This window comes from Neofelis nebulosa, chromosome 13 (assembly GCF_028018385.1).
Source record: "Neofelis nebulosa isolate mNeoNeb1 chromosome 13, mNeoNeb1.pri, whole genome shotgun sequence".
Taxonomy (NCBI): domain Eukaryota; kingdom Metazoa; phylum Chordata; class Mammalia; order Carnivora; family Felidae; genus Neofelis; species Neofelis nebulosa.
Window position 1 is genome coordinate 79,874,633 of NC_080794.1, and position 22,933 is coordinate 79,897,565.

General features: G+C 38.8%; 1 protein-coding gene across 5 annotated transcripts in view; it reads right to left on the minus strand.

The window, feature by feature from the left end:
• CACUL1 (CDK2 associated cullin domain 1) overlaps window positions 1-22,933 on the minus strand; it is an 84,689-nt gene that overhangs the window by 55,086 nt on the left and 6,670 nt on the right. For all 5 annotated transcript variants that reach the window (XR_009252678.1, XR_009252676.1, XR_009252677.1 and 2 more), the window contains exons 2-3: window positions 2,645-2,771; window positions 1,630-1,732 (exon numbers count right to left, since the gene is read on the minus strand). Coding sequence is in view for 1 of the 5 variants with exons in the window: in XM_058697915.1 (XP_058553898.1) it covers window positions 1,630-1,732; window positions 2,645-2,771 (230 nt within the window). In the remaining 4 variants the exon portion in view is untranslated. The remainder of the gene's footprint in view (window positions 1-1,629; window positions 1,733-2,644; window positions 2,772-22,933) is intronic.

The window sequence follows — 22,933 nt, forward strand, 5'->3', positions numbered from 1 at the left end:
GTTCAAGGAACTGAAGTAAGTTCAATACACAGGAGCAGAGACATAACATATCAGGCTACAGAAATAAGCAGAATCAAATAATGAAAGGTTTCCTAAGTCATATGAAAAAGTCTGAACTTCCATCTAGTAGAAAAATGATCATCAGATTTATGCTTTAGAAACCGTCACTCTGAAATGAAGAATAAAGCAAGAGATGTGAAGACTAGAGGCAGAGTAACCAGCTTAGATGAGTGTTTCAGTGCCTGGGTTGGTAGTGGCTAGTGAAGAGAAGTGGACAGGAGCCAAGAGAGAAATAGGAAGCAAACAAGGTCTGGTAGTAAATTGGATGTGAGAAGTAAGGGCAAGCGTAGAATCAAGAATTCGTCAGCAAGTAACTCAAAGCTATCATGCACAGATCCTGGGTTTCATCCACAACTTATAATGCTTAGGTACCAAACTTTTTTGTTAGGGGTGCCTGGGTGGCTCAGTCAGTTAAGTGTCCTACTCTGGGTTTCAGTTCAGGTCATGATCTCAGTTTGAGTTCGAGCCCCACGTTGGGCTCCATGCTGATGGTGCGGAGCCTGCTTGGGAGTCTCTCTCTCCCTCTCTCTCTCTGCCCCTCCCCGGCCTGCTCTCTCTCAAAATAAATAAAACTTAAAAAAAAATTTTTTTTAATATATAAATTTGTTTGTTAAATGAGTAAATATTTCATATTTGGTGGCAAAAAGATTAAAGAACAATTTACACTCTAACAACAGGAAAACTATGTATTTGGCCATGATAAACACAGCTCTGGCTACAATAAAAAAATAAATAAATAAAAGCTACTTAGGGCAACTGTTTGCAGTAAACAAGACCAAGATACCTCAGACCAGAAGGCAGGTGAGGAACAATATCCAAGGCCAAAGCATGCTAGAAACTGTGGCTATTCCAGAATTGCTGGAGCACTTCCTAAGTGTGGTATGGATCCTGGTCACCTATTGCTGAGTGACTTTTCTATACATGTCACTTCTGCACCAGAACGAAAATATGATCTGGCCCTGGCATAAACATAGTCCCTGACCTTCAAGCACTGCAAACTTTACTAAGGCAGGGAGGGACAGGGATCAGAGGCCAAGTGCTTCCTTCAACAGAATACTTTCTGCAACCTGCCCTACCCAAATTTTACAGCTGGGATGATGTTCATCTACAGAGGGTTTATCAACAAAATGTGACTTCACTTGTTTATATTAGCAAATATTAGAAACTAGCAGGCCATCACCAATCCTCAAAGATAATATCAAAAAGGTTACAGTTAAAAAATTAAAATATACCTACATTTATATTATAAAAGTCATCAAATACTAAGGTTAGCAGAAACAATCAAGTTTTAAATAAAAGCAACACTGACATAATAAATGGAATCTGTTAAAGTCTATCTGTTATGGAATCTGTTAAAGTGTATTCAATCTAAAAAGTTCCACAATTTATATCTCATTTTCTAACAAATTACTCTAAAGGTTAGGTAATTTGGTCAATACTCATCTAGGAAATATTTATAAATTTATACCTTAATCAAATTAACAAGCCTCCAAATATATATCATAGAGACTACTTTCAACCAGTCCAAAAATCCCAAGGAAGCAAAAATCAGTACGATCAGTTTTTTACCTGCAGCTCCTTCGAGACTCTCTCTAGGTGATTAGTTATCTTTTTAATCAGATCACTGTACATCTGTTCTGAATGCTGCTGGCAGACACATTTATACACACAACTGTGGGGGAAAACCAAAACAGAAAAACCAAGTTAACAACAAAGAACTTCATTCAACCTAAGATGAATGCATACTTTGGATATACGGACACTGGTCAAATAATCAATTCAGGCCTAAAAAACTGACCAATCACAACTTTTAAATAGAAGTTTACCTTGCCCCAATCAGTGCTCAGATGAAAGAGATACTACCACCAGCTGCAAATCTTTCAGAGTAATGCATTACACATTTTGCCAGTAGTAGATAATCCAGTATCAGGTGAGAATCTGAGAATCTGACTATAACTACTTACAAACTAGCTTCTCACTCACTCTCTCGTTTCAATGAATATCAAAATAAGGGAGAGAGATAATTAGCACCAAGTTTCTAACTCACAAAAGGTTTGCAATGTAATCTCTTTGTGCATCACTTGTGTCGAACAACACAACTGTCGCTTCCTCCTCTGTGACAGGGCTGATCTCATGTCCTACCCCAGGTCCTCACTAATTTGCTGTTTCCATTTACCAGGACCCGGGGAACAAAATAACCAAAGACAGAATTGTGTGTCAATAAACATCAACAGATCGAGCAAGGGTCTCCCTGTGAAACAAAAAATACATTATTTTTGCACCAGATACTGGTCATTCGTGTCTTTTTCACTGACCTCCAAAGTTTCTTCATTATGTATAGTGGGGGTAGCAGGCTGAGGTGGGAGGAAGTCTAATCGAGTTGAGGTTAACTCTACCTTGATTCAAAAGCCAACTCTGAAGCAGAAAGTATAAAATCAAACCTCCAACCACCAAGTGTGGAATATACAAATCACCTATAGAGCCTCACCATACATGTATTATATGCATACCTACTGCCGTAATTCAAGGTGTCATGAATCTCAACATACCCTCTCAAACCCAGGCAAATGAAATCTTGACTTACCTGTATATCTGTTCATAGGATATGGGGATATAGTCACCAGGACTCTGGGTTAAAAGCTGATCTATGGCACCATCCAATTTTGGCCAGTAAGTGCTCTTATAATCTTCAATAGTTATAACATTCATTACTAAAAGTAAAAAGTAAAATAAATATTACTACATACCACATGTAAACACAAATCAAAGCAATTTTGTGCTCTCAAATTCCTTTTACTTATTCTAATTTCTTTGACATTCAATCACCTAAATACAACTCAATTATTATCCCATTTCAAAAACAAGGAAACAGCAACTTTGCCAGGGATTTTAAAGAAGCCATTAATTACGATTTAAAAAGGAATGACCATGAATCCATCTTTAAAAATAAAAACAAAACAAGCAAGTATCTTTGGTTTCCTTTTCCAGTTTTCGTATCTGTTATCAGTGGAGCATTTTCAAACGCACGTCACCCTCAAATACATGTTGCCAATGATGTGACAAGGCAGCCTATCCATGAACCACAACAAAGTTCTGGAAAATTATGAACCTCAACGATCAATCTTCAGCGACACCCCCGAGAAAATTCACGTAACATAGGACCATCCCCATATTATAAGTCCAAATGCTACAGTGACAAAAGAGGTTGCTAGAAACTCGCAGGCATTTTTGCACCACCAGCACTTCCTGGACATTACTAAGGCTCAGACTCAGACTCTACCAACTTACACTTGATAAGCCCAACAGAAAAACATCAATGAACTGGAGACTTACTTACACTGAGGCTGACCTCATTCCTACTGTCTGGCTCTCCTTCCTTCACTAAAGGTTTCATAAAGTTTTTACAACAGCTGGTCCTAACAACTTTGAAATCCAGGGTGACAGGGGATTCACACCAATGAAACGCCAACGTTAAAAAGAGCTACTCTGCCCCCGCCTGCTGGAAAAAGGAGTTATCCAAAGAACCTAAAATACCCTGAGTCTTATAGAACCACCGCCATCTCAAGAGGCAGAAGGTAACAACTACTACATCAAGTATTTTACTACTCATTTTACCAGCAAGTGGGAAGCAAAGAGTTGACTTCCCTAAGAGTACATGGCTAATTACTGTCAGAAGTACCAGATAAAGAAAGCCTTTACCTACTGATTTCCAAATTCAGCTTCAAGAGGTCTCTGATATGTATGTACCACCTGTCATTGTTGCTCAGTATTTTCTTTAAATGAATTCACTTTTTCTTGCTTAAATTTATTCTTTTTAAAAAATGTTCATTTATTTATCTTTAGAGAGAGAGAGAGAGAGAGAGAGAGAGAGCAAGCATGCATGCACATGTGTGAGCAGGGGAGGAGCAGAGAGGCAGAGAGAGAATCCCAAGCAGGCCCCATGCTCAGAGTGGAGCCCAATGTAGGGTTCAATCCCACGACCTTGAGATCATGACCTGAGCTGAAATCAAGAGTCAGATGCACAACTGACTGAGCTACTCAGGCACCCCTCTTGCTTATATTTATTCTAAAGAACACATTCATACGACATGGAATAATCTTAAATGCATTTCGCCAGTTGAGACTCAGACCAAAATGGCTATTATAAGATTCTCATTTATATAAGATGCCAGTAAAGTCAAACTATAAAAAGGAAAACAGACTAGTGGTTGCCAGGGGCCAGAGGGTGGGGAGGACTGTCTGCAAAGGGTAACATGGGAGAACAAACTGTTTTGTGTAGAATCGTCTGGATGGATACGCCACTCCAGGCAGTTGTCAAAACCAACAGAAATTTATACAATAAGTAAATTTACCATGTGAAAATGTAAAAAAACAAAACAAAAATCAAGCAGGATGGAGTAGTAAAGATGGAATGAAAATCGTGACCAATGAATTCCTGCACTGAAGGGAATGAAGAAAGAAAAGTTTTGGCTACATAAAAGGCTAAAACCAAAAGGAACTGTATATGCACGCACACACAGACACACACAAAAGGATGGACGAAGCCAGATCACAGAGGGCCTTAGAGGACATTTTAAAGACTGGCTTTTACAAAGCATAAGAGACTCTTAAAAACTGAGAACAAACTGAGGGTTGATGGGGGGTGGGAGGGAGGGGAGGGTGGGGGATGGGTACTGAGGAGGGCACCTTTTGGGATGAGCACTGGGTGTTGTATGGAAACCAATTTGACAATAAATTTCATATATTGAAAAAAAAGATATGTTATAAAATATTAAATAATATTGTCAAACCAAAAAAAAAAAAAAAAAGACTGGCTTTTACTCTAAGTAAGATGGGGACATCTGGAGAGTTTTGGATGGAGAAGTGATGTGTTCTGACTTGGGTTTTCTATGGGTCATCCAGCTGCTATGTTGGGAGTAAGCAAAGTGAGGAGGCTGTGAGATGATGGAGGTTGAACCAGGTGGTAGCCGTGAGGGTGAGAGAGGTCAGACTTCGTACATATTTTACAGATTGAGCCAACCAGATTTGCTGACAGTCTAGATGTGAGATATGACAGAAGGGTCCAGAATGACTCCAAAGTTTCTGGCCTGAGCACCAAGGATGGGGTTGCTGTGTACTGACATGAGAATGGATGTAAGAGAAGCTCAGCATATCTGAGAATACAGCAGAAATTGTTGGTGCCCCACCCGTTTACTCTGTCCACAAACACAAAGGCCACTGTCAGCGATCAACCGAAAGTGATTTTCTCTTCTATGTGGTTCTAGTTCATTGAATCTCCTATATCACCTAAACCAGAGCACATACCCACTCTACACCAAAAGTTGAGGCTTAACGAAGGTAAGTGACATGCTCAGAAAGAAAACTTCAAGTACAGAAGCCAAGAACTAACATAATCATCCCATGGCACCCCAACTGCTGAGTTCGATGATCTCCACCTCTGCTTGCAACTGGAAAGCACTCCTACTTCTCAACCACAGGCTTTACACTTCAGCAAATCACCAAGTCAAGGATACAAAGGAGAAAAAAGAATCTAAAATGTAAAATCCTGCGGCTGTAAGTACAGAATGGAGTCCCACTACAGAAGCAGTAATTGCTGATGCCTCTCAGGTATCTTTCGTGTGGCATTTTTTTTTTTTATGTTCTGCTTTTAAGTATCTTTGAAAAGAGACTTTAAAACCAAAATGAAAAAGGCATGATCACAGAAGAAAATCTTAAAGCCTATTTCCACATCAAAAAAAGCCGTATCTATTTCCACTTTACATTTCCATCTATAAATATAATATACGTCTATTTCTACATATATTTTGCTTGGAAAATAAATAAATAAGTAGCCAATTCAGCTGACCTTTATTAAATGCTGGCTATTACAGACTATCTGTGTTTCTTCCCCCAAAATTCATAGGGTGAAATCCTAACCTCCAATGTGATGGTACTGGGAAGGGCCTCTGGGAGGTAATTAGGTCATGGGAGTGAGGCCCTCACAAATGGAATTAGCACCCCCAGAGACCTTCCTCACTCCTCATGTAACAGAAGTCGCCAGCAAGAAGACAGTCTACAGGAACCAGGAAGCGGGCCCTTGCCAGACCGAATTCGCCAGCGCCTTCATCTTGGACTTCCCAGCCTTCAGAACCGTGAGAAATAAGTTTCTGTGATTTATAAGCCATGCAGTCTCTGCTATTGTTGTAACAGCTGAATGGATTAAGACACTAGCTAACATCACTTTCTTCTAGGAAACCAGCTGATCTTCACCATGGTAGCAAAAGAACAGAATACAGACAAGCATCAAGAGAGCCAGAGGTAGTATGAAGAATGAGCACATGTTGGTGTAAACTCTTAGCCAAAGATTAGGAAGGTTTTTCATGCCAATCTGCAATCAACACTTAAAATGACAATCTTCAAGGTATCTATTATTTCCTTGCTAATCTCAACCTAATCCCTGATTTAAAAAAATATATACACATACATACAAAGCATGTGTTTGTATGTGTGCAGTATGTAGCCTTGAATTTTAAAACTAGATCCTCTTGTTAGAGAAACATAGTCAATCACTCTCAACTTTGTCCACAAAAAAGTTCAGACTGACCGACAGAAATATAAAGCATGGACACTGAACAAAAATTACCATTAAATTTCTAAATTTTATCTAGGTTGTGTTTTCCAGCTTGAAAATAATGCACTACTTTTTCAGCAGTTTAAAGGTACTAAAACTCAAAACCCAACAAGGCCCAGGTCAGTAATATAAATGAGCAAAGCAGGCCTAGTATAAGAATCAGAACAATGAGCATTTCAATGAACTGAAGAATGCAGTGCTCTTTAGAGACAGTCCAGTTCAAAAAATGTAAAATCCCTAGTGTTAGCCTCAAAACATCATGCCACAAGACTTAAACCTAGAAACACATATTTATTAGATAGCAAGTTCATGCAGTCTAAGTCCTACTGAGAAAGTTGCTTAGTTGATCTTTACTAAAATAAAGTGAAATAAAGTCTAAAACACATGGAATAGTTGAAATCTAAGGTTTGGGAATATTAGAAGGTTATTAATAAATAATAAACTATTAGAGATATATAATTCATACCAGGCAGGAATACATATGTTCAATTCTCGTACTTATTTATCCAAGTAATTCATCAAAACTTGACATATTACATACTGTCCATCTCCCTCAAACTAGACACTCGCCCCCTGGAGGAGGAATTTACTACTACAGCCCCAACTCCCGCCAAAGAGTGCCTAGCACATGACAAGTACTCACTAACACGTGAATGAATTTACCGAAAACCAAAATAAATGCTTACTATAAAAACAGCTGATGGCATACCACTTAGTGGTTGTTCTGGAATTAAAGTTTAAAGCATATTTTATTTCACACAGACTGAAGTAAACCAGGTTAAGTTCTACTATTCCTTTTGAATTTCTTTGTTATTTGTTTGTAAGGAAGGGGAAGATATATTCAGAAATTATATCAGGCATTATTAATTTATACTTGGTCTACTGCAAGACCTTTCATTACCTTATATTAGTGGTTTTCCAAGCGTGATACTCAGAACAGTGTCAATATCATCTAAACTTGTTGTAAATGCCAACTGCCAGGCCCTAGCCCAAAACTACTGAATCAGAAACTTGGAGAGGAGCGGGCAGTGATTCACAATACAGGAATCTGTTTACCAAGCACCCCAGGTGATTCTTACACCTGCTCAAGTCTGAATGAGACCCACAGCCTAATGCTACTCCAGCAGCTCAGGACAGCCAGGGTCACAGGTATATTCTGAACAACTTGTAGAGTCAAATAAAGGTGTAAATGTTATCAAAGAAGAATGGTGAAACAACAGCTAGAAACTGTTTTCATATCAAAAATTCCTTAACTTTATATATTCCTCTATGTCTCTTTTCTTCCCACCAAGAACACTGCCTTCATTCAGAACTGACTCCTGAAGAATACAGCAAAGGCAGGGCAGGGTGCCCAGGGGACTCAGTGGGTTAAGCATCAGACTTCGGCTCAGGTCACCATCTCACAGTTCGTGAGTTCAAGCCCCGTGACGGGCTTTGTGCTGACGGCTCAGAGCTGGAGCCTGTTTCGGATTCTGTGTCTCCCTTTCTCTCTGCCTCTGCCCCAACCCCCTCCCCGCCCCCGCCCAATGCTCTGTCTCACCCTCAAAAATAAACAAACTTAAAAAAAAAAAAATACAACAAAGGCAATTACAAATTAAATGATTAAGCCAAATTTAATAGGCCAAATTATGTCTCAAATGCAATGACTTCTTAGATTAACTATAATTAATGACAACCAGATAAGATGACAGAATGGACTAGGGCAAAAAGCTCTGGGTTTTCTATTTAACTCTGGCTAGTGTATGTGATCTTGGGAAAAAAAGTATGACTTCTTCATCAGTGACAATCCAGTAAACCTGTGTTGTCCAAAACATTACCACCTGGTAGAATGCTCTACTCTCTCTCCAGCACAATGGGATGACTGAACACTTTCAAGTAATGGACTGAGAGAAGCTGAAGGCCAAGAACAAAGCCTGGGAGTTGGGGGAAAGTCCGTGGGAATGAAGAAAAGGAATAGAATAAAACAGGAGACTCTGAAGCAGAACAAAGTAATGTATTCTAATAAATAAATGGAGTGTTAACTAAAAAAAAGAAATTTCCAATTATTTATTTCTCTCAAAAGGAAAATAACTTGATACTGGCACAAGAGGTGGTTAATACTTAGCCGTTCGTAAGAGAACTAGATGGTTTAAAAAAAAAAAATAGTAACAGGGGTTACCAAATACTTTAAATATCCTTTCCCTTAGGAGAAAAAAACCCCTACAAGTTAGGTATATTCTGATTTGCCAATAGAGGAGGGTAGCTAATGTTAAGTCCTAATGAAGCAACTGTTTCTTAAGTAGGCAAAAACCTGGGGCACCTGTGTGGCTCAGTAGGGTGAGTGTCCAACTGTGGCTCAGGTCATGATCTCACAGTTCATAGGTTCAAGTCCTGCATCAGGCTCTGCCCTGACAACGTGGAATCTGCTTCGGATTCTCTGTCTCCCTCTCTCTCTGCCCCTAACATGCATGCTCGCTCTCTCTCTCTCTCTCTCTCAAAAATAAATAAATAAGCATTAAAAAAAAAAAAAAGCAGACAAAAACCTTTTAGAAGTTCCATGCTTCAGGTATTTGTTTAGGAAGTTTCTAAGACTTACAGTTTGTGGTTTCATTCAATTAAATACTATGGACAATATAAAATGTCTCCTGTGATCATTAAGAAATCATTCCATGTAAAAATGAAGTTACATTCACATAAACAATTAACACTACTATCTTATTTTTATTTCTGTAAGTCCTTATTAATATTGCTTAAAGGTTCTGTGCTTCCCACCCCATCCTATCCTATCCTCCCCAAACAGAATCCACAAGACTTTTTACATACTAACTATATGAAACTAAATATATAACCTGCTTTGCCTTGCTTAAAATAACATGTTTCTTTCCTAAAAACACTGTAAAACTTGTATAGGAAAAACATTTCATTATTGTTTTACTGCTTAAAAATCCACACATTTCTGGGGCGCCTGGGTGGCTCAGTCGGTTAAGCGGCCGACTTCAGCTCAGGTCATGATCTCATGGTCCGTGAGTTCAAGCCCCGCGTCGGGCTCTGTGCTGACAGCTCGGAGCCTGGAGCCTGTTTCAGATTCTGTGTCTCCCTCTCTCTGACCCTCCCCCGTTCATGCTCTGTCTCTCTCTGTGTCAAAAATAAATAAACGTTAAAAAAAAAAAATTTAAAAAAAAATCCACACATTTCTCAATTTGACAAAATGTAATGAAATGTAATGATGCAAATGTCCTTCATCACTACTTGATCAGAAAACCAGCTACAGCAGCCAAACAGCAACAATGAAATCTACATACCTCTAGAAGAATTACTACACATTATTGTACAATTACAACATCACACTTGAGACTGTGACACACATCCTAAAACGAACATGTTATAACAGTATATATGAAAAGGTCAAGGGCTATCATTATAGCTCTAATTCCAACTAATCCCAAATCTCTTAATATTCATATAGAAAGTATCTGTTCAACTGAATACACAGGTGTAAACCATGCCAAGTGCAAGTCTGCCATAGTTTTAGAAGTCTGCTGATTTCCTCAAAGACTTAAGTCAATCTCTCCATGACATTAAGACCAGGTAAATTTAACTTTGAAGTAGTAGCATAAGGCAGTGTGTGCTGAGGTGCAAGCATCAAAAAGTGAGCTAATTTTGCCCTGCAGGACCCTGAGAAGTTCAGGGCTCGAAGACAGGATACAAGGAGTATGGGTTAGAAGCAGAGAATGGGCAGTGGGAAGGAAGGAAGTGAAGACTGGTTGCATATCTACAGAAGTGTTATTCTGTGCAAAAACTGAAAGATAAAAGCCTGGGACTCTGAGACATAGATACATTAAGGAGGTAAGGGGTACCTGCACAAACATGTGTGTACAAAGCACAGGGCTGATTTAAGTAAAAGCCAAAGTCAACAGAAGAGGGGCATCTGGATGGCTCAGTTGGTTGAGCGTCCAACTCTTGATTTCAGCTCAGGTTATAATCCCAAGGTCATGGGATTGAGCCCCGCATCAGGCTCCGTGCTGTGTGGAGCCTGCTTGAGATTCTCCCTTCGTGTCGCTCTCTCTTTCTCTGTCTCTCACTTTCTCCCTCTACCCCTCACCCCCACTTGCTCGCTCTAAAATAAAAAATAAAAAGATTAAAAAGTCAACATAAGAAATGCTCAAACATCTAATCCTGCTCCTTTTCGTAAATTAGGGAATGCCATGGACCAGGAAAAATGTACTTTACTTCCTGTTCCGCTTACCCCTCCCCCACCATTCTCCCAGAATGAAGATCCTCCCTCTAGAGAAACTCAACAGTGCCAGAGAAAAGATATTCACATACTAATATTTGGCAGTTCTCCAACAAAATAGTAGCTCTGCATCTAAATAGCCTAAAATGAAGGCCAACACTTATACTTGGTAAGGTCCCTTGTAAACACAGAACTACCACAATTAGCCTTTTTCAGTTTTAAGTATGAACAGACCACTACAGATCACCTATATCTGCAGAAAGTTGACATGAGAAATCAAAACAAAAATTGAAAAGATAAAAAGAAAGATATGAGAACTTCTTAAAAACTTTAAAAAAACCTATATAATTACTATCTTTGGAGATGTAAAATAAAAACTAAAGACTGCCATGAAAAAGAAGCAATCCAAATGATCTTAATGTAAAAATATAGCAACTGTTAAAAAAAACCAACTGAAGAAAATATCAAGAAATTCTCCCAAAACATTGAGGAAGAGATTAAATATAGCAAAAGTAGTTAATAGAAGACAAAAACAGGAAATTTAACGTATAACTACCAATAATTCCAGAAAAAAAAGAAAGAATAGAAAAAACATAAAGGGAAAAAAATATTGACACATTAAAATAAGAAAACATCCCAGAAATTTTCTCAAAGGGAAAAAAGGTCACATACAAAAGAACAAAAATTATTTTTTTAATGAAATTTATTGTCAAACTGGTTTCCGTACAACACCCAGTGCTTATCCCAACAGGTGCCCTCCTCAATGCCCATCACCCATTTTCCCCTCTCCCCCACCCCCCATCAACCCTCAGTTTATTCTCAGCATTTAAGAGTCTCTTATGGTTTGCCTCCTTCCCTCTCTGTAACTTTTTCCCCCCTTCTCCTCCCCCCTGGTCTTCTGTTGAGTTTCTCAGGATCCACATATGAGTGAAAACATGGTATCTGTCTTTCTCTGCCTGACTTATTTCACTTAGCATAACACTCTCCAGTTCCATCCACATTGCTACAAATGGCCAGATTTCATTCTTTTGCATTGCCAAAGAGTATTCCATTGTATATATAAACCACATCTTCTTTATCCATTCGTCAGTTGATGGACATTTTGGCTCTTTCCATAATTTGGCTATTGTCGAAAGTGCTGCTATAAACATTGGGGTACGAGTGCCCCTCTGCATCAGCACTCCTGTATCCCTTGGGTAAATTCCTAGCAGTGCTATTGCTGGGTCATAGAGTAGATCTATTAATTTTTTGAGGAATCTCCACACGGTTTTCCAGAGTGGCTGCGCCAGTTTGCATTCCCACCAACAGTGCAAGAGGGTTCCCATTTCTCCACATCCTCTCTAGATTTATAGTCTCCTGATTTGTTCATTTTAGCCACTCTGACCAGAGTGAGGTGGTATCTCAGTGTGGTTTTGATTTGTATTTCCCTGATGAGGAGTGACATTGAGCATCTTTTCATGTGCCTCTTGGCCATCTGGATGTCTTCTTTAGAAAAGTGTCTATTCAGGTCTTCTGTCTATTTCTTCACTGAATTATTTGTTTTTCAGGTGTGGAGTTTGGTTAGTTCAAAAGAACAAAATTAAAATGGCACCCGAAGTCTCCAGTGTAATACTGCAAGCTTAAAGTCAATGAAGCAACGCTTTAAATTCCAAGGAAAAGTTATTTTCAGTTAATAATTCTATACCCAATCAAAATATCAATCAAGGGTTAAAGCAGAATTTTTAGACATGGAAAGACAAAACTTTATTATATATACACATTTTCTCAGGAAGCTACTAGAAGATAAGTTCTACACACACACACACACACACACACACACACACACACACACACCGGAAAACACTATCTGGGAAGCCCCTGAGTAGCAACTGGGCAGTGGCCCTAAAGAATAAATAGAAACAAGATTAACAGTTTCACAAGCAGACAAAAAGAAAATACTGATTAATGGGACATTTTTAAAACACCAGTGACAGATACATGGTGAATCTGATGAAGCCACTGAAGAGTTTTAAAAATAAGTTTGACACATTATGTAAGTGTAAACAAAGCAACTAATAACGAAGATCTCTGTGTAGGAAAATGTAATCCGAATGCATTCCTGGCCATAATCATAACGTAAAGATGGCTTATTAATTGAACCAAAAATTGTGGTATTAAAAGAATTGAGGGGGTAAGATAGGTAGAAGTATAAGAGAACTAAAACCTCATATTAATAACAGGAAGCCAACAGATCATATAAAAGTGAAAAATTAAGCAATAACAACAACTGAAGTATGTAGATAAATACTAGAAGAAACAGCTAAATGAACAAAAAGTTGACTCTGAGTTAGAGGGTTAGGAATGGAAAGTGGAAGAGGAGGGAACCACTGATTTTCATTACATAGGTTTTCATACAGTTTAAGTTTTTAAATGATAAACCTGTATCTTAATAAAAACAAAGTTTTGTGCTGTTTTCTATTAAGGCCAATGAGTTTGGTGAATCTCAAATGGTGAATCTCAGAAAAACAAATGTACTGGAAAGAAATTTTTGTTTCAGTATTTCAGGATTTCCAATATTCTAAGGCACACGGAATGAAAAAGCTCAGATTTTACCAACTGCGCACTAAACCTTTCTACATGACTATTCCACAGACCTTAAAAAAGACACACACACAGAAACACACACACACACATACACACACCTACCTATACTCTTCCCACATCTATATCCTCCCTCCTTCACCACCAAATTTTATAGACTCTAGTCCCCAAATATTTCTAAAATCTGAAAAATGATCTCTTCCAATGCTTTATTCCTTCACATCATCATTTCTTGTCTAGACTACAACAAATTACAACCCCCTAGCTAGTTTCAAGGCCTCCATTCTCTCTCCTTTCTAATCTAAATTAACATGCTAAGACAGATTTTGCCAAGTTGACTCTCTTTTTTTTTTTTTTTTTTTTAATTTTTTTTATTTTTGGGACAGAGAGAGACAGAGCATGAACGGGGGAGGGGCAGAGACAGAGGGAGACACAGAAGCGGAAACAGGCTCCAGGCTCTGAGCCATCAGCCCAGAGCCTGACGCGGGGCTCGAACTCACGGACCGCGAGATCGTGACCTGGCTGAAGTCGGACGCTTAACCGACTGCGCCACCCAGGCGCCCCAAGTTGACTCTCTTAATACCCTCTGTGGCTCCTATTCCTACAGGAGAAAATCCCATCTCTAACATGGCAAGCCCCTCACATCTACACACCTTTCTATCCATTTAGGTTTAATTTGTACCACTCCCTCCTCAAACCCTGTGTTCCAACAATTTCAACTCTGGGTCTTAAGCACAGGCTGCTCCCTCTGCAAAGGAAGTCTCCTTGAGCCCAATCCTGCCTCCTCAACCCACCTGACAAACTTTTATTGGTTTTCATAAAGATTCTCTTTTTCCTCTATGCTACCATGCACTTATATAACTTCACTATAGCATTTAATCATAACGTATCACAATTATCTGTCATCATCTTCCACACTAACCTCTATCTCATCAACAGAGACTAAAGTATTACCCTGGCATACAGAAGACCCTAAATAAATATTTGATGAATAAAATGCCATTCAGATGTCTGGTCAGAACAACTGCAACTACAAAGTATGGACCTATATACAACTCTACCCATAGAGGTTAATAGCCTAATGACTACAAAAGTAGAAAGAAAAAGGGAAAGCCAGTTTCTCCTGCCAAGACATGTTACAAAAGGCTATCAAAAATAATTTTTATATGGTATTTAACAGTTTACCATGTGATTACATACAGTCTACAGCTTACAGAGTTACAGTTTAAAGAGGAAGTAAGCACGGCACCTGGGCAGCTCAGTCTGTTAAGCGTCCCAACTCTTGGTTTCAGCTCAGGTCATGATCTCACAGTTCATGAGATCGAGCCCCACATTGGGCTCTGTGCTTACAATGTGGAGCCTGCTTGGGATTCTCTGTCCTTCCCCTGTTTTTGTGTTTGTTCTCCCTCTCTCCCTCCCTTCTCCCTCCCTCTCTCTCTCAAAATAAATAAACATTAAAAAAATAATAAAGAGGAAGTAAGCAGCATTCATTTCCTTTAGGGATTTGGGACTGGGCCTTATATAAACATTACAATGACTTTCCCTTAAGGTTTCATCAGTGTCACTTTATGCAATACATGTCAAAAATGGCAAGACAAGACTCCCAATGAGATCCTGAAATCCGGCCAATCAATCAGTATCATAGTGCCACTTACTGCGGCACAACTCCACTAAACTGAAAGGTAAGAAAATACCCAGTAACGACCACAGATGCTATAAACAGAGCATATTTTAAGACCTGAATGTATTAACTGATACACTTGCCAAAGGATCAACCAATCTGGAAACTGGCAGATGCAAAGGGTAGGATTTACTAAAATCAGTTAACACTTTTCATCCAATTCAAAAGTCCATTTTAACACATTTTTAATCATTAATTTAAAAAAAAAAAAACAAACAGAGTGATTTCACGGAGTTCAATTTAAAATACCGTGAAACTTTTGTTTACCTGAAGAGAAACATTTGGTGCACTAGGTTAATCACTCTCCTGAGACCACTGCACAGTATTGTCAGTCAAGGCAAGATCCCCCCCGCTGTCCCTGTCTTTATCCGTCTTTATCCCCTCACTGCCTTTTACCCTCAAACCCCAGTCCCACCTGCCTCCATCCCCAATACTTTGCAACAGGGAACCATTCATTCCACTCTATTTAATATATTTGCAATATGAGCAGATGTGACGTGCTACATCTGAGCAAAAGCTTTAAAAGCCATTTAGTGCTTCTGTCCACTCTCCTCTGTTTGCCTCTGCCAAGAGTGACAGGACCCAGAAAAGAGCTGCTGTTGCAAATGAGAGGACATGTGAAAAGCCACAGCCAACTGCCAGCCACAAATATAACATGAGCAAGAATAAACCCGCGCTGTTCCATAAGCTCCTGAGATGTGGGGAGTTATTATCACAGAAAGCTAACCAATGTAGAATGTAAAGCTGAACTAAATAATTACACTTCCCAAATCGGATTCCACCAATGAGACACATCTGAGTGAAATCTGGAAGGCCAAAGTGAGACAAAGGATGTATTATTGCTGCCGGTGATTCTGGCAAGTCAAGAGACGTTAGAATTTGTGGCATCCCAACTCCAAGTTCCAGGGTCTGGTGACCAGCTTCAGGGATGAGGGAGGCAGGTGTGACGACGTAAGCACAGTGGTGTCGCAGCACCAGCAGGAGCCTGCCCTCAGCTCGAGTGGAGCAGCCTCACTGACTTCTATACCTCCAACCTCTTCAACAATTTTTCAAGGACCTAATTCCAGTATTAAATCTCTTCTTGCTTTGGATACCTAGTGATTGCTTGCACTGAACTATAAATGATTAAGTATTTGGTACTGGAGTAGTTAAGGACACACTCTCATAAGCTAGGAAGCTGGCTCTGGTTTTCCCATCTAGTTGGATTTTTTTTTTTGTTTTTAAGTTTATTTCTTTTGAGAGAGAGAGAGAGAGAGAGAGAGAGAGAGAGAAAAGAGTACGTGAGCTGGGGAGCAGCAGAGACAGAAGGAGAGAAAGAGAATCCCAAGCAGGCTCTGCGCTGGCAACACAGAGTCTGACATGGGCTCGAACTCATGGGCCACGAGATCATGACCTGAGATAAAACCGAGTCAGATGCTTAACCGAGCCACCCAGGCGCCCTGCGATCTAGGTGGATTTAGACAAGGATGACAGTGCCAACATCAGATAACATAATACAACAGGACCTGTCAGGCAGCAGTAAAGAGTTAAATGATCACCTATGGATACCCAGAATAAAGTTCTTGAGGAAACGACATGGCAGACTGTTCTGGCAGTTATGATGGAAATGAGAAACACAGACTGTGGAGTAAACTGATTCTGGTAACAGGTGAAAGAAAACTTTAAGAAAATGATTAGCTCAATGAACAAAGACCAAAGAGCATCTGTGACTGTCATAAAACAATCTCTTAATTCTTACAGGCACAGGGTTGACATAGCTCAAAAATCAGAAATAGAATGATCCTGCAAGTTACACACAATAACCATACAAAAATAATTTAAATCTTAGATAAATCTCTTAAGTGAAAGGGTACTGACTGTGAAACAGTACGACCTTGAGACTTGAAATGGAACCAGTCTGGTGGACTCTGATCAATCTGGGAACTCTGACCTCACAAAAGTCACTGAGCCTTCCCTGCCTAAGAAGTACCCGTCCTCCACAATATGAGGCTAGTCTTTACCTAACTGAAGACTCTGTCATGACATTACCTGAAACCTACAAGGGAATGCAGATCTCCCCATGCCTTACCTACAAGCTGTCCCTAAACCTCCAACTAAATCAGATTCTCCAGGGGAACAAGTACTAAATATAAACCAACGGGAGTCAGCTTACATTCCAAAAAACACTACAGACTCTTGGAAGACTCTAAGATGTCCAAAGACATTAATATCTTATGTTGGAGGGGTGCCTGGGTGGCTCAGTCAGTTAAGCATCCAACTTCAGCTCAGGTCATGATCTCGTGGTTCGTAAGTTCGAGCCCTACGTTGGGCTCTGTGCTGACACCTCGAAGTCTGGAGCTTGCTTCAGATTCTGTGTCTCCCTCTCCCTGTACCCCTTGCCCGCTCACACTCTGTCTCTCTCTCTCAAAAACAAACATTGGGGCACCTGGGTGGCTCAGTCGGTTAAGTCTCCAACTTCGGCTCAGGTCATGACCTCACGGTTTGTGGGTTCAAGCCACAAGTCAGGCTCTGTGTTGACAGCTCAGAGCCCGGAACCTACTTCAGATTCTGTTTCCTTCTCTCTCTGCTCCTCCCTCACTCATGCTCTGTCTCTCTCAAAAATAAAATAAACATTAAAAAAAATTTTAAATAAATATTTAAAAATTTAAAAAAAAGAAAATATGTTAACAAAAACCTAGAGAATACACATGGGATCAGATTCTACGGGTACTGAGTAGAAGGAAACACAACTTTAGATAACACTTAAGTTATCAAAAGGAATATACTCACTAAAGATTATTTATTGCACTACCTCAAGCAACTAGATATGGTTATTACAGTTTGCTCCGTTAACTGGCTCAAACCTGGACTCAATGATGGCCTACATTAAAAACAGCTCGATCTCCTGCTGAATAAAAGCAGGATTAACAGCAGATCAGATACCAAGGAAGACATAGCAATGGAAACTATCTGAACTGAGGCACAGGGAAGGGGAAAAAAAAACGGAAAAAGATAATGATCAGAATCTCGGTGATTCAGGGTACAACAACAAGTGGTCTAACAATATGTGTAACTGACGGGGAGTGGTAAATCTAAATACATACATATATTCACATATATATATAAAATGAATGATAATGTTCCAAATTTGACAAATTCTTTCTTCTTTTTTTAATGTTTATTTACTTTTGAGAGACAGAGAAAGAGCATGAGCAGATGAGGGGCAGAGAGAGAGGGAGACACAGAATCCAAAGCAGGCTCCAGGCTCTGAGCTGTCAGCACAGAGCCCAATGCAGGGTGCGGGGCTCAAATCCACGAACTATAAGATCATGACCTGAGCCAAAGTCGAACGCTTAACCAACTGAGCCATCCAGGCACCCCAAATTTGACAAATTCTAAAACCCTACAAATCCAAGAATCTCAATGAATAAAAAGAATAAACATAAAGAAAACCCTACCCCAAGGAATGTAACAACCAAACTGCTGAAAACTTAAGGCATAAATGAAAATCCTAAGAGCAACCAGAAAAAAAAAGACACGTTAGAGAGAGTAACAAAGATAAGACTATGCAGACATTTATTAAATAAGAAACGAGGCAGGCCAGAATACAAGGAAAAACATCTTTAAAGTGTTGACAAAGAAAAACACAACAAAACACAAATTGCCCATCTAGAAATCTATATCCAACAAAAATATCCTTAGAAAATAAAGGTAAAGTTGGCACAAAAACAGACACTCAAATCAATGGAACAGAATAGAGAACCCAGAAATGGACCCCCACAAACGTACGGCCAACTAATCTTTGACAAAGCAGGAAAGAATATCCAATGGAATAAAGACAGTTTCTTCCGCAAGTGGTGCTGGGAAAACTGGACAGCAACATGCAGAAGAATGAACCTGGACCTACTTTCTTACACCACACACAAAAATAAACTCAAAATGAATGAAAGACCTAAATGTACGACAGGAAGCCATCAAAATCCTCGAGGAGAAAGCAGGCAAAAACCATTTTGATCTTGGCCGCAGCAACTTCTTACTTAACACACCTCTGGAGCCAAGGGAAACAAAAGCAAAAATGAACTACTGGGAACTCATCAAAATAAAAAGCTTCTGCACAGTGAAGGAAACAATCAGCAAAGCTAAAAGGAAACCAACAGAATGGGAGAAGATATTTGCAAACAACATATCAGATAAAGGGTTAGTATCTAAAATCTATAAAGAACTTATCAACTCAACACCCAAAAAACAAATAATCCAGTGAAGAAATGGGCAAAAGACATGAATAGACACTTCTCCAAAGAAGACATCCAGATGGCCAACTGACACATGAAAAAATGCTCAACATCACATCACTCATCATCAGGAAAATACAAATCAAAACCACAATGAGATACCACCTTATACCTGTCAGAATGGCTAACATTAACAACTCAGGCAACAACAGACATTGGCAAGGATGTGGAGAAAGAGGATCTCTTTTGCACTGCTGGTGGGAAGACAGGCTAGTGCAGCCACTCTGGAAAACAGTATGGAGGTTCCTCAAAAAATTAAAAACAGGGGGCGCCTGGGTGGCGCAGTCGGTTAAGCATCCGACTTCAGCCAGGTCACGATCTCGCGGTCCGTGAGTTCGAGCCCCGCGTCAGGCTCTGGGCTGATGGCTCGGAGCCTGGAGCCTGTTTCCGATTCTGTGTCTCCCTCTCTCTCTGCCCCTCCCCCGTTCATGCTCTGTCTCTCTCTGTCCCAAAAATAAATAAAAAACATTGAAAAAAAAAATTTTTAAAAAAAAAAAAAAAGAAAAAAAAAAATTAAAAACAGAACTACCCTATGACCCAGCAATTGCACTACTAGGTATTTATCCAAGGGATACAGGTGTGCTGTTTCGAAGGGACACATACACCCCCATGTTTATAGCAGCACTATCAACAATAGCCAAAGTATGGAAAGGGCCCAAATGTCCATCAATGGATGAATGGATAAAGAAGATGTGGTATGTATATACAATGGAGTATTACCCGGCAATCAAAAAGAATGAAACCTTGCCATTTGCAATTACGTGGATGGAACTAGAGGGTATTATGCTAAGCAAAATTAGTCAGAGAAAGACAAACCTATGACTTCACTCATATGAGGTCTTTAAGACACAGAACAGATGAACATAAGGGAAGGGAAGCAAAAATAACATAAAAACAGGGAGGGGGACAAAACATGAGGGACTCTTAAATATGGAGAACAAACAGAGGCTTACTGCAGGGGTGCTGGGAAGGGGGATGGGCTAAATGGGTAAGGGGCATTAAGGAATCTACTCCTGAAATCACTGTTGTACTATATGCTAATTTGGATGTAAATTAAAAAAATAAAATTAAAAAATAAAAAAGAAAATTTTAAAAAGAAAATAAAGGTAAACTACTTGTGCAGACAAACGAAAGCTGAATAAATTCAAGACCAAAAGGACTGCACGATAAGAAATGTTAATGGAAATTCTCAAGGCAGAAGAAAAGTGGTGAAAACTTGGGTCCAAGCAAAGGAATAAAGAGTAATAGAAACAATAACTAAGTAAATATAAATACTTTCCTATTTTTGATTATTTAAGACAAGTTTCATATATTATGATTCCATTCATATGAAATCTCCAGAATAGGTGTACCCATAGAGACAGAAAGCAGGTTGATGGATGCCAGAGGCTGATGGGAGGGAGGAATTGGGAGTAACTGCTTAACAGGTAAGACACGTTATTTTAGGGTGATGAAAATGTTTTGGAACCAGATAAAGAGATAGTTGCACTACATCGTGAATGCACTAGATGCCACTGAATGGTTCACTTTAAAATGGTGAGTATTATGTTACATAAATTTCACCTCAATTTTTTTTCAAGATAAATGTTTGTTTTAAGCTGAGTTAGCAACTCTATATTTGACACGTTATATGTAGAAGATTATAGCAGTGGCAACACAGCGTAAAGGGCAGGAAGAAGAAACGAAGTATACCGATACGATTATTATACTATATGTGAAGTGATCTAACACTTGAAGGTACACTGTGATAAGTGTAGTTTTCATACCATAAATACTAAAGCCCTATATATAAAAAAAAAAGGCATGCTAATAAGCCAAACTGGAGACAAACAATGAATCATAAAAAATAATTAATGAAAAGACAGGTAAAGAGGAAATTTAAGAAAAACAAAAGAACAGAGGAGACAAAGAGAAAATAAATTGGAAGATGGTAGATTTAAACCCTACCATGTCATTAATTACATTAAGTGTAAATGGTCTAAATGTTCCAATTAAAAGGCAGAGGTTGTTAGACTAGATTTTAAAAAGCAAAACAAAACCACATGCTGTATACAAGAAATGCACTTTAAATACATACAGATTACAATAAAATAATAGGAAAAGATACATTGTGTTAACAGTAATTCTGAAGAAAAAAAAAAAAAACTGAACAGCTATCAAGAAAAGCATCCTTCAGAGTAAGATAAAGACAGAGTTCCATAATGATCAACCAACCAATTCAACAAGAAGATTTAACAATATGATACACCCAACAACAAATTAATGGAATTTAGACCCACAAATACATGGTCAGCTATTTTTCAACAAGTCGCCAAAGTAAGTCAGTAAAAACAGGATAATCTTTTAAATAAATGGTGCTGAAACAACTGGATATCCATTCAAAAAAAAAAAAGAACTTCAATCCTTATCTCTTACTACACACTGGTATCAACTCATAACTTAGATCACAGATCTAAACATAAACGCTAAAACTATAAAATTTCTAAAATAAAATATAGGAAAAAAAATCTCCCTGATTATGAGATAAGCAAATGTTTCTTAAGATTAAAAAAAAAAAAACAGTACAAGCTGTAGGAAAAAAACTGATGTTAGACTTCATCAAAACTTAATACATCTATTCTTTGCAGGACATGGTCAAGAATAAAAAGACAAACCAGAGAGATAGCACTCACAATACATATTATCTCATAAAATATGTATCTAAAATTAATGCTGAATTCTTAAGACAACCCAAGAAACACAAAGATTCTCACAAACAAAATTACATTAAAGGGCAATAAGCACATGAAAAGCCAATGGCATGTGTAAAAGAGAAATGCAAAACAAAACCACAATGAGATATTACTACTCTCCCTCTAAAAAGGCTAAAATTAAAACAAAATACAAAACCAAAAAAAACCCCTTACAATTCCAAGAATGTGAAGCATACTTAGTATAAATAAGTATGTGCAGCAAATGGAACTTTGACACATTCCTAATGGGAATGTACAATGATACAGCCATTCTGAAAAAACAGGTTGGCAGTTTCTCATAAAGTTAAACATATAACTAATGTATGACCAAGCAATTCCATTTACAGATATATTTATGAAAACCTATGTCTAGGGGCTCCTGGGTGGCCCAGTCAGTTGGGTGTCCAACTCTTAATTTTGGCTCAGGTCATGATCTCACAGTTCGTGGGTTCAAGCTCTGTATTGGGCTCTGCACTGGTGTGTGGAGCCTGCTTGGGATTCTCTCTCTCCCTTTCTCTCTGCTGCTGCCCCACCTGTGCACATGCACACCCTCTCAAAATAAACAAATAAGCATTAAAAAAAAAAAAAAAAAAGGAAGAAAGGAAACCTATATCTACACAAAATCCACATGATGGTTCATAACAGCTTTATTCATAATAACCCAAATTGGAGACAACCCAAATGATCACCAACAGATGAACAGATACACAATTTGTAGTATCCCAGCCAAAATAGAACTCAGCCCTAAACTCAGTAACATGCAAGAATATGAATGAATCTCAAATA